This window comes from Brienomyrus brachyistius, unplaced genomic scaffold (genome assembly GCF_023856365.1).
Source record: "Brienomyrus brachyistius isolate T26 unplaced genomic scaffold, BBRACH_0.4 scaffold64, whole genome shotgun sequence".
Taxonomy (NCBI): domain Eukaryota; kingdom Metazoa; phylum Chordata; class Actinopteri; order Osteoglossiformes; family Mormyridae; genus Brienomyrus; species Brienomyrus brachyistius.
The window spans coordinates 836358-848595 of record NW_026042339.1 but is presented as its reverse complement, the minus strand read 5'-3'; the positions used below and the strand labels follow the sequence as shown (position 1 = coordinate 848595).

General features: G+C 42.9%; 1 protein-coding gene and 1 long non-coding RNA gene across 12 annotated transcripts in view; one reads left to right on the top strand and one right to left on the bottom strand.

Moving 5' to 3' along the window:
- The first annotated feature begins 16 nt into the window (after positions 1-16).
- LOC125725290 (uncharacterized) lies at positions 17-8061 on the top strand. Its single transcript, XR_007387412.1, has 4 exons — positions 17-952; positions 1204-2876; positions 6720-6845; positions 7159-8061. It is a non-coding gene; the product is annotated as an uncharacterized LOC125725290 (long non-coding RNA).
- Positions 4578-12238, bottom strand: part of LOC125725271 (protein scribble homolog) — a 47573-nt gene continuing 39912 nt past the window's right edge. For 10 of the 11 annotated variants that reach the window (XM_049002045.1, XM_049002043.1, XM_049002044.1 and 7 more), the window contains 5 exons: positions 11572-11711; positions 11381-11418; positions 10629-10703; positions 8357-8408; positions 4578-6598 (listed from right to left, as the gene is read on the bottom strand). In XM_049002045.1, the coding sequence (XP_048858002.1) occupies positions 6462-6598; positions 8357-8408; positions 10629-10703; positions 11381-11418; positions 11572-11711 (442 nt within the window). In that variant the 3' untranslated portion in view covers positions 4578-6461. Of the gene's footprint in view, positions 6599-7429; positions 7464-8356; positions 8409-10628; positions 10704-11380; positions 11419-11571; positions 11712-12238 lie in introns of all 11 variants that reach the window. The other variant, XM_049002041.1, reaches the window with a different exon arrangement.

Genomic DNA, 12238 nt, shown 5'->3' with positions numbered 1-12238 from the left:
AATATCAAAACGGCAAAATGGTGGAAACCAGAGCCGTATAGCAAACCCATCCTTACACTGCGCACATCTGAACGAGGCTCAGCGGTGGCAGCGCTTATTATCATTGCTATATGAATAGGAAACAGGATTATCCCCTTGAACAAAAGATTACATCTCAACAGATTAATGCAAACAGCCGGCTAGCGCGAATACAAAACATTTACTTTGTGGCGCATAAAGATGTTCTAATGATGGAGATTGGTGATCAACGTTCAGATTTTTGTTTTAATGACCATATGTTTTAAAGCAACGTCATTTATTAACCAAGTCACGTGTGAGTGCCAGTGTTTTGCATTTCGTAGTTTAGTTACATTTTCTAAAATTACATATGTACAGCTTCCCTGCTGTGGTCATCCTTATTCTCATGAAATAGGACCAGTTTCGATGGCAAAAACAGTGCAAGTAGTACCTTAAATTTAATTGGGGAAAAAAAATCTAATCATCATGCCGAAAGAGTTCAAAAGAAAAAATCTGAGTGAGGAAAAGAAGGGTGAAATTCTGGCTTTGCTAGCAGAGGGATTCAGTGAGCGTCAGGTTGCTTCTATCCTCAAAATTTCAAAGACGGCAGTTCATAAGAACAAGGTCAAGGCTGAGACATTTGGGACCACAGAGTTACAGACTGGCAGGGGGCGAAAACGACTCTCCACTGAGCGGGATGATCGTCAGCTCCTTCGAATGTCACGCAACAACCGCAGGATGACATCAAGTGACCTACAAAAAGAATGGCAAATGGCAGCTGGAGTTAAATGCACGGCAAGGACGGTTCGAAACAGGCTCCGCCAGGCAGGGTTGAAGTCGTGCAGAGTTAGAAAGAAGCCTATCATCAAAGAGAAGCGAAGAGGAGCCAGGCTGAGGTTTGCAGAAGACCATAAGCATTGGACCATAGAGGACTGGAGTAAGGTCTTCTTCTCAGGTGAGTCAGATTTTCCGTTTTTACCATCGCCTGCTCATCTAATGGTTAGACTGAGACCTGGAGAGGCCTACAAGCCACAATCTCTCGCATGTACTGTGAAATTTCGTGGAGGATCGGTAATGATCTAGGGGTGCTTTAGCAAGGCTGGAATGGGGCAGATTTTTGTGAAGGATGCACGAAACATGCCATGTACAAGATTGTTTCCTTCTGCTCTGACGATGTTCTCTAATTCCGAGGATTGGGTTTTCCAGCAGGACAATGCTCCATGCCACCCAGCCAGGTCAATCAAGATGTGGATGGAGGACCACAAGATCAAGACCCTATCATGGCCAGTCCAGTCTCCAAACCTGAACCTCAGTGAAAACCTCTTGGATCAAGGGGAAGATGGATGTTCCCAGGCCATCAAAAATGTGGAATATTATATAGCGCCGTATAACACATAGAGAATGTAACACTATTAAGAAGTAACCAGAAGATGCTAATATAACCTGTAGAGCAGGGGTTACCAACATGGTGCCCGCGGGCACCAGGATGCCCCTGAGGACCACATGAGTCGCCCGCAGACCTGTTGTAAAAATAGCACAACTCACCAGTGAGCAGCATCTAAAATTTAATTTTATCCTGTTGCCATTCCTCTTTAATCACATTTGCAATTATATCAATTTGAAAATGACAATATAAAACAAAAACATTTAAAACATGTTTATTATACATGAAGTTTAGATAAGTTTAGGAGGGCGTTTCAAACTGGTAGCCCTTTGAATGGCTCAGTAACTGTGTAGTAGCTTCAGTTTCAAAAAGGTTGGTGACCCCTGCTGTAGAGATTGTGACCTTGTAACATTTAGAGAATGCAATTACTGCCGCACAGTGCAACCAAAATAAGCATGTTTCTGCACCTTATGTTAGCCCTGGTTGTATGAATATGCACCTTATGTTAACCTCAACGTTTCTGCATCTTGTATTAGCCTTGGCTGTATGAATATATGCTTAAGTTAGCGTTGCAGCTTATCACTATGTTGAAGGCTAAGAATATAATTATGTCTGTGGCGAACCAGCCGCAAGTCCACCCGGGGCCCTTTATGGGCTAGAGGGACTCTAACTGGGCATGGGCTCCGAGTGGGTTGTGACCGGGGCCCATTTGGGCTGCCCAGGAAAACGTAAATGGTGTTCAGATGGGCAGCCCAGAAAACCCGAATATACGGGGCCCACATTGGCCCTTAATGGGATTATTCTTCTTTATTTCTAGTGCAAATCCTGTTCATTTACTTTCTTTTAATTTCAGTTAAAATGTATATGTTAGTGCCATCGAAAGTACTTTTCATGCTTTTACATATTGAATGTCATTTTGTACACAATATATAAAATGTTGACAAAATCTCTTGTCAGTGTGTGGAATATGTATTCACACAACAATATTCTGTATCAGCGGAAGTACATTCCTTAAACTTAGAATTTGCTTAAAACTATAGTCAGTCATTCATACTGGATGTCATGTTAATCTAATGCAGGGGTGAGCAAACTTACCCACGAAGGGCCAATGTGCATGCAGGTTTGTGGCATACCCTTTAGGTCAGCTGTTCAAACACAGGTGTGAGGACTCTTCATCCAATCAGTCCTCTAATTAGTAGTCTAATTAGGGAGTTGCTGTGAAAATCTGCACACACAGCGACCCTTTGCGCATAAGATTGCTCTCCCCTGATCTAATGCATGACATTATGGTATCAGCATCTCTCAGAGTTGCTGGACTAAGTCTTGCCTTCCAGTTGAAATCTCCTCGGTGATTGGTGAAATTGCAAGTCCCACTGCGCATGAGACCGCTGAAATTGACCAATCACATATCACTCTTGCAAATAAATTTATGTACCTTCGGCATGCTTTCATCAATTTCTCTTTGAAGGTTCGACAAGCAACGAACGTTCTCAAGGTGAGTAGAAATGAAGCCATGTAGAACACTTGTACAGAACACAATCTTCATTTGTATCTAAACCATTTAATTCTTCATATTACAATGTTTACCTTGTTTTATACACAAAAAATTGTATAAAGACTAGGGCTGTAACGGTACAGTTTGCCCACGGTTCGGTATGTATCTCAGTTTTTGGGTTTCGGTATCTTTATACTGAAGAATAAAATAAAAACACATCATGCTTTAATTAAACAATGAACTCTTATTTTTCCAAATAACCGTATATGTAGCTTGGTAGTGACATGTTTCCTAATCGGCATGATTTTAATAATTATTACCCTGATAAATCGATATTATGGATTTTGCTTTACTGATATGTATTTAATTGCAGATGTAATTACATTACACATAATCCAGACGCCTTCTTTAAAAAAAAAAACTTCCATAACTGGGCAGCATGTGGCTTAGTGAGCTACGCCTTGGGGCCTGTGATCATAAGGTCATTAGGAAATGATATGGCCAATGTCACAGCCAGTGTACCATGCCTGTCTCCGACTTAACTACTTAATTAATAAAGGTTTAATCTTTTCGCGCTATCCACTATTTCCCTACCTTCAAAAAGCCCAGCCTCCTGCTTCAAGCTTACAACAGGTATTTCTGTCTTGACAAAATGAATCATTGGCCACTGCGCAGAAAATGGCGGAGAATTAAGAGAAAAGTTGAATAACATATTCAGGAAATTGAAGTAGCAGTTTCATTATGGGAGACGTGCTCAGGGGGATTTTTTGAGAAAAAAAAAATTATATATATATATATATATATATATATATATATATATATATATATATATATACATACACAGATGCTCCTCTACTTACGAACAAGTTACGTTCTGAACGGTCGTTCGTAACTTGAAATGTTCATAAGTCGTTATTCAAGATCATTTTAAGGATGTACGCAAGTACATAGAACTAGGATGCTGGGAGTACGCACGCTACGCTGGGAGTACGCACGCTACGCTGGGAGTACGCACACTACGCCGCTGCACGGCGGGAGTAGCGGCCAGAAGTCGTACTACCCGGAATTGGCGCGCAGAAAAAAATAATCATTGTGGACAGGAAACAGGAGCCCAACGAACACAATTTGGACCTACAGTCCTCTTTGTTCGCAAGTTGAAAGTTTGTAAGTAGAGGAGCGTCTGTGTATGTGTATGTCTGCCCCCCCCCCCCATCCTCTGCTGTCAGCATTTGCCGTAATAGTGATTACTCGCTATTACTATTAATATTGAAACCATTATAGTGGATTATTCATTTTTCTTTTTTACTCTTCTGGGTTTGTATCTGGCTGATTGTTACTGTAAAGAATAAATATGACACAGACCTAGTTCCCACTGGTGTTAATGCAGTACTCTTACACAGATAGTTATGCAGTGAGTTTTATGAATATGGGTAATGACTTGGAGAAATCGGTCCATGAAATTTAACAATATGTAGGACAGTTGACCAAAACTTCTGACGAGAGAAACCCATCCAATAACTTAGTCTTAGTTCTCTTTGGCTAATTAAGACTACCCCATTCCTCTCATTGCATGTTAACTGCCAGCTGATTGTACTGAGAAAATCCGGTTCTACAAGGATAGTTGTGTACAATAAAAAGAGAGAAATATACAAGTTTAAACTGTACGGTTTCTGAATCTCTGAGAAGTTCGCGGACATCAGCTCAATGAAAAGTAAACTTTATTTGCTGATCCACAAAATAGACTTCTTTGGTTGTACAAATTCACTAGTTACAGTCTCGAATGAACTACAGTTCCCGGCAGTCACCTTTCACCTCTCACCCTTGGAAAACGAAATAATCCAATGAAAAGAAAGAGAAACAATCAAAACTATCATATAAAACGTAGTGTCACAAATCTATATTAAAAAAAAAGTTGCAGCTGAATTTCAGTTGGCAAGAACAAAAAAAAAAAGCTAAGATTAGTAGAATTAAATTCAAAAACAATTTCTGCTCTTGAGATCGGAGGGTAATTTAACAAACAGCTGATTATAAGTGTAAACTTTAAAGCTGGAAATATGCACAAAGAAAGACTTTTCTCATCTGAAATCCGCGTTAAGGCTACTCCAAAAGCTATGAGTCAACTTTTAAAATCCAGTACCTGTACATTATTCACAAATTGGCTTCGGATTTCGAAAAAATAAATAAATAAAAAGTACCTCCACCACAAATATGTAGGATCTAGTATTTTGGGGCCAGAAAAGTAACTTATGCATTCCAACCCTTTGACAGGTTCAGGATGGTACACATACAGACATGGACACGCACAGTTAATCTGGAAAGGCTCAGCACAACACACCCATGTAAAGCGCACTGGGGTGACTCTCTGTTGTGAAAGGCGCTATATAGTAATAAACTGAATCCCTGAAGACAAATCAGACATGCAGTACCGGTAAAAATCTGGACACTTACTGAAAATCATTTGTTTTTCAACAAGATAACCTGAAGGGTTGTTCAGGCTCATGTAGTAATAATGACCTTGCGAACACAGGAAGAGGTGGAGTGCAGTGACGGACGAGCCAGTTTGGGATGAACTGGATTAAAGAGTAAGAGCAAGGTAGCCGACCTGTGCCCAGAACTGGAAACTCCTGGAATGTAGGAGAAGCTTTCCAGGTGGCTACATGTGGCAGCTGGCTGAACGAACGGCAAGAGTCCGCAATGCTGTCGTCAAAGCAATAGGGGGCTATGCTGAATAGTCTAAAATCTGAGCAGATTGCGATGTTGAACATTTCTCTTGGTCGTTGCAATATTTGATATGTATTTTTTCATTGCCTTGAAGCTTTTTTACTATAAGGTGAATAACAGCTAAAATAGAGACAAATGCATTAAAAACAGTGTCCAGATTTTCACTATGGAAGAATGGGAGAACCCTACTCTTCTCCAGCTAGTAGGCAGTTCTGGAAGGATTTATGCTTCTAACCTTCAGTAATGAGGGTTACAGGTGTTTCCCTCTACGAAATGCATCATAGCGTGATATGAAATCTCAGATGGGGACAATGGCATTTGCACCCAGCCTACAGTGACACTAATGCACCCCTTCTGCTCTCAGTAACACAGAACCGCCGCAGGAATGGAGCCCTGAACGACAGTGTCCGGCTGTGTGGCAGCTGTGTGTGCAGCATCCCCACATCCTTGTACCATTTGCAGAAATACAATTTAACATACAACTTTTTTTAGCATATAACTTTCTTGTATTCTTCCACAGAATAGTCATTAATAATAATAATAAAAGGAAAGGAAAAAAACAAAAGAATAAAATTCAGACAAAAGAAAACAGTTTGGTGGACCCACTTTGTATGTGTTTTAAATAAAAAAAAAATTAAAACAGAGGCCTCCCGTGGGGGGGGGGGAGGGGGGAATGTTTAACTATGGTAATCCCCCCCCCCATACCAGCACCTATGCAGAAACTGCAGCTTTGCTTTGAGACACACTGTCATTGCGTCAGGCAGTGACGCTTCTGCTGCGCCTTGCGTGGTCTGACGGCTGCAGTGCCTGCATGCACCTGTGACAGCATCCTCATGGGGTTTGGCAGTTAGGGCCTCTGTGGTGTTATGTAGGCACAGCTGTGTCCAGGCTGCACCGGCCATGTCTTAGTTTGCCCTTATTACTGTACAGGGCCATTTCCTCCAGGGCAGATGTGTCGGGCAGTGAAGCGGGCAGCTCGGTGTCGGGGTCCTCAAGGGGTCCTAATAATAAGTAAAAAGAGATGCAATTGTCCATATAGATCAGTTTATTAATTTCAAGATAACACACTGGCTTTAAAGAAGTGTGAAACTGCATTTTATTTTGTCATTCTATGTTTTAAAGCGACGTTTCGATCCAGTGCTGTGAGGTCACAGTGATGCCTGCATCTTACCACAATTAAACCAACACCGAACCACAAGGAGGCTTCCGCCTTACGTGCCAGAGTGAATAGGACTTCTCAAAAAACTGGTGAGTCAAATCAGTGTGACAACACATCCGTGCCAGCCACCCTGATAGTTTGAAAGCAGAATGAGACCCAAGCACCACCAATGACGACATTCCCAGAGCTCCCTGGGCCTGTCAAATAAGCACTTTGGTTTTCAATATTCTCATTAGTTCATAACTGATTAATGATCAGAAAGCTGGTTTTATAATTTTCATTTCAATAGCTATTAATGCCATGGATTGAAGGTAAAATATCTTAGGCCATTATGAGAAGATGGAAGTTACATTTCTTGGTGCCCCGGGAGCTGATGGGAAATGCGTGTCATCTTTGATGCAGCGCTACTCAACTGGCAAGGAACCCCCAGTGGAATCACCACCAGCCACTACCTTGAGTTACCGTGGTACACCAGCTGCTCCCAGGATGTGTGTGCTGATATCAAATGGACCAATCTGACCAATCACATGTGGAACAGTGTGCTGTATATTGTACATGTATGTATGCCCATAAGTCACTAAATACACCCACACCAGGAAGCCAAGAAAAACAAGGAAAATCACTGAAGAGCTGCTCCCATTTGAGGACACAGAGAAATGCATTCAAATCCTACCAAAGTCTGACAGCTGTTTATCCAAGGGTGTCGCCTGGATCAGGGATAACGAAAATGCGATTGCGTCAAAAATAAATGTGAAGGTTATATGGGATAGGAAACGCCTGTTACTTAGGGACAAAGGTCTAGCTTGTTCCTAAAAACGATACACTGCAGAGCATCAGTGAGCAGTGTCTGACTACTGATGAACAAATGCCTGTATAATTTACAAGCACTGACAAGTATCCGCATAGTCCAGTTGTCAGTAATTATAGTATTGATTCTAATAATCAATAGTGTTACTTGCTTATAGAAGCAGCATTAAGCTGATTCACTGATGACCCCGCCGCTGGAGATTCTTTTACATCCACATCACTGTGGTTTCAGTTTAGCTACTCAACACCACCTACAGCACTCACAGAAATTACTGCTTAATTCAGTAAAAATATTGCAAAGTAATTGATTTTATAACAAAAATAATTACTTCATTAATCTGTTTAAAAAGAACGTCTATCACATTAGAAACAAATAGCAGTAAAAAGTAGAAATAAACTGAAACCCAAATAATGGTTCTAAAAGAGCTGCTCTGAGTTAAGTTCATTGTTCATTCAGTCTCATTGGACGCTTTGCAACTAGTAACAACTTTAAAGTAACCAAACACCAAACATTTGTGTTTAGTTTTCCTTTGGGAGACAGCGACTACAATCGCAATTAATAGCAAAATGGCAAGAACAGAACTGAATTATGACAAATAGAAAATGTCTGTACGGAAGATATATGCCGATACGTTAAACATTGCTTATCAATAGACTTTTGTTATGAAACCAATAAATTTGCAACATTATTACAGAATTAAGCAAGCGTCCCAAGACTTTCTGTGAGTCCTGTATACTGACAGAATTACAGCTAGTATCAATACTGTGAACGGTTTAACCAGTCAATACTCACCATAACTACCGGAGCCATCAATACAGTGATTGTCCTCTGCGGCTTCTGGGGCCTGCAAGAGAAGACAGCATGAGAGCAGAGGAGGAGAACGAACAGCCACCTTGGAAAGGTCCAGCAAATCTATGAAACCTGATATATTTATACACATATATAAAACAGTCCACCTTGAGGACTGCAGTTTCACTTCAGCATCTGCCTGTTTAGTTTTCCTTTTATCCACAACTTATTTAGCTAAAACAACCTTCCCAAGCAGCATTTCACATCCAAATGCACTGTTTTCCTAAGGCAAAGTGATCTCTTAGTCACCACATATCATTCCACTTCCCATCAAGACACAAAGTAGATAAGCGTAAATGAACTCAGCCTGACTACACCCATAACCACAGTGATGGCTGAATTGGCAAACCACTGGACCCACTTTCCTGCCGGCAGCCCGGCCTTCTGGAGTGCTGTGACCCAGTGCTCCTTGGACCTTACTCCCAGAGGCTCTCTGGCTATCAATACTTATGGACATATGCCTGAGGCAGAAGTCCACTGAGAAATCTGTATTTATAAACAGCCACAGATAGTAACACTGGAAGACGGGGACGCCGGTAAAGGCTACGGCTGATGCGGCTCCAACACACCACGCCCGCTTTGCCGCTCTGCGCATAAACAGAAACTCCAACCTCCAACCCGTCCGCCTACCAAAGACGGACGGGCAGATCCACGTAACTGCCAGCACCCCGTGGGCTAATCACCGTTAATCCCATTTCAAATTGAGCTAAATGTCATTTGCCTGCCTGCTTAATATCATCTACATAATTGCTGCTATCCTGGAGAACAGATCTATAAATATCACGTTTAATAATATCTGGGAATTTACCAAAGACATTCAAGCATTCAAGATACCCATCTTAAGAATGGAACTAGGGCTACAAGATATCACACTAAACAATGTTATACACGCATGGGCAAAAATCACCAGGGCTTTAGATGACCGGCATAAACATTTGACTCAGGCTTTACTATTATACAGACATTTATTTAAGCCCACAGATTGGTAAGCAAATTAGTAGGACACCTAAAATTATAAATGCGAGGCGTAATGTGATGCTCATAAGTTCGTAATCCTTATAAATTCAACGCATCCCTTATGTTAATTAAATTCGGATAGTGGAGTACGCCACGCGCGACTATTTTGGTACATCGTGGAAGCGATAAGCGCTGAAGTGGGGGTGAAGAAAGGGACAGCTCAACGGCGACAACATCCTTTGAAAGTGGAGACCATGTTGGACAAACGACGGGAAAAAGATGTCGGTGGTGTAACGGTACTTTTTGCAGTTTAAAGTCTGACATGTTCATTAAACATAAGGATACGTTAAATTTATACACATTACGAACTGGGTGATCACAATACAGCTCATATTAATATTTCTGCTTATCAAATTGTTCGTTTAAGTAAATGCCCGTATAATACCGAAAAGCTGGCGTCTGGACACAAGTTTAAGGCTATCCTCTATAGCGATGGTGATTATTCTTATTGGCCATGCGCCACGTGACCTGAACGTGATACTGCGCAGCCCTAAAACCAACAAGAGGTAACCTTCTGCTTTTAGAAAAAGCTAAATCAGAACATCTCACATAGCCGCCCACCCCTTTGTGGACAAACACGACATAATTAAAAAATTTAGCTCTCCCTACACTGACCCTGAATGCAAAGAACATTTCAGTATAAAATGAGGGTACAGGACTGCCAAGCAACCTTCCGGTGTGGAACAGCATTTACGTACACAATGCCAGCTAGACAAACAGCAGAGCAGGCTGACAGAACAGTGACAGGCAGCTCAGTGCAGAGTGATTCAGACGGACAGAAAGAGGAAGACAGAGAATCCGCCCGTGGCCTCGAGACACCAATCCCCTCTAGCAGCTCCCCCTCCTTGTGAAGCCTTTTATCGACAGCAAAAGGCTCATTATAAATGACCTCATTTACTGCGTGACCTGATTTATGGCCGGCATTAAGATCCTAATGGAAACGGGAGCTGGAGAGAGTCCGGTGTTCCCAAGAAAGTATACAATAGGGCAGAAAAAAAAAAAAAAAAATCGGACACCTTCCCCAAGCCCGAGAAACACAGTGCCAAAATGGAAGGGAACAGAGCGATAATTCTGACATGGCTGCCATACAAGGCCCAGAAAGCAAAGGCATCCACAGTCCAGTCATCCGGAGGCTTGCGGGACAGGCGAGCTTTGGAGCACCAATGAGGGCTCCCAGACACTGAGCATGCAAGGATACCTGGATGTCGTACACAGGTTTGGAAGAAGGGATTGCGGCGAACTGTCGGTAGTCAAACTTCTTTTCTGTCAGGGACTAGAAGGGACAGCAAATAGGAATGAATGAAGAAAGGTGGAGCGGAGCGATGTGGCTCATGGGGCGGGGCTGAAGCGCCAAGTGTTGTGTGGGCGGGGCTTACACGTGATGTGGGCGGGGCTAAAGATTAGTGTGGTTAAGAGCTGTGGACAGTTACCATGGTAACATGGGGATAGTGAATTCAACTGTCATATCTCCCGTGAGATCTTCCAGCTGACGATGACAAAGGTTACAATAACGATTCCAACTGATTGATTCTACATGACCTGACGAATGTTGCTTTTGCACTCGCTAAAACGCACACGAGGCTGCGGAACGGTGCTTTCCTTTCACACGTGACCGTTTATCTATGGCCTGGTTCTGAGGCGGGCAAAGACAAAAATGCCTCACTGCTCCTCGTTCTCCCTCACCCCTCACATCGGCTATTGGATTTGGGGATAGCTTCCAGAATGGAGGGACACTAGAGGGAAGGAGGGAGAGGACGCATCCTCTACCAAGGAAGAACTGAGCTGCTTTCTAAAAAAAACCTCCGAATTAAAGTCAGTTAGTAGCATTCAGTAATGTTTATGTGGTAAATAAGCCTTACTGTTTTAGTGTGTCTGACCATCAACATGAAGATTCAGAAGCTTCTTGGGTATATGTTGTGGTGGGGGGGAAACACAATAATCAGATCTTACCTGTCTACCTGGTGATCTGACACTTTGAGGACTGAAATCTGTAGACAGAGATGAACAGGAAAGACTCAGTGATAATCAAGAGCTTCTATCCAGCAGCAAGAGCACAAGAGCGGCGTCCGTTCATTTCTGGCTAATGTGATTAGGGGCATTGGGGGGTATTACAGAAGCCCCAGTGGCCAGCAGATACTGACCCTCCAGGGGGGTGGGAGAGCCCGTGGAGGCAGGTGATGGCGAGTCGGCTAGCCGGTCCAGAGCGCCGGGCTTCTTGCCATCCCGTGACTTGGCGATGACCATCTGCGCTTTGAGGGCATCCTGCTCCAGAGATTTCATCCTGGGAAGAGGGGCGGGGGGGGGGGGGGGGGGGGGCGTGGGTCATGTCAGAGGGGACATGCGAGAGGACAGAGCAGTGAAGGTGGGAGAGTATGGTGACGCGGAAGATCCCAGATAAATCAAGTGCCTGCCCCTCTCCATCCTAATACCCCAGCCAAAGAAGGTGGAGGGACACAGTGTCCTGCTAGCCAGTGTGTGTCATATTCTTTGGCGGGAGCTGGTGGGACGAGGGGGAAACACACACCCCTCTCAATTAATATTGCATCAGTTTTAATTTCACATTTAACTGCTTTTAAGTTTGGTATTTTAGTATGGTATAAAACACTTGCCTTCTGCTTTAGAAACACAACTAAAACTGTAAGAAGCCACACGTATAAACTATACCTGGTACCATATAACCCCAGAACCAAACCAAGAAGCAGGGAGGGAATCACATCCACAGCCCTGGAGGCGTGAGAACACAGTGCCGGCCTACAAGCTACGACATCACCCTGAGTAATGGGAGATTTACCCTATCAGGGAATAGAG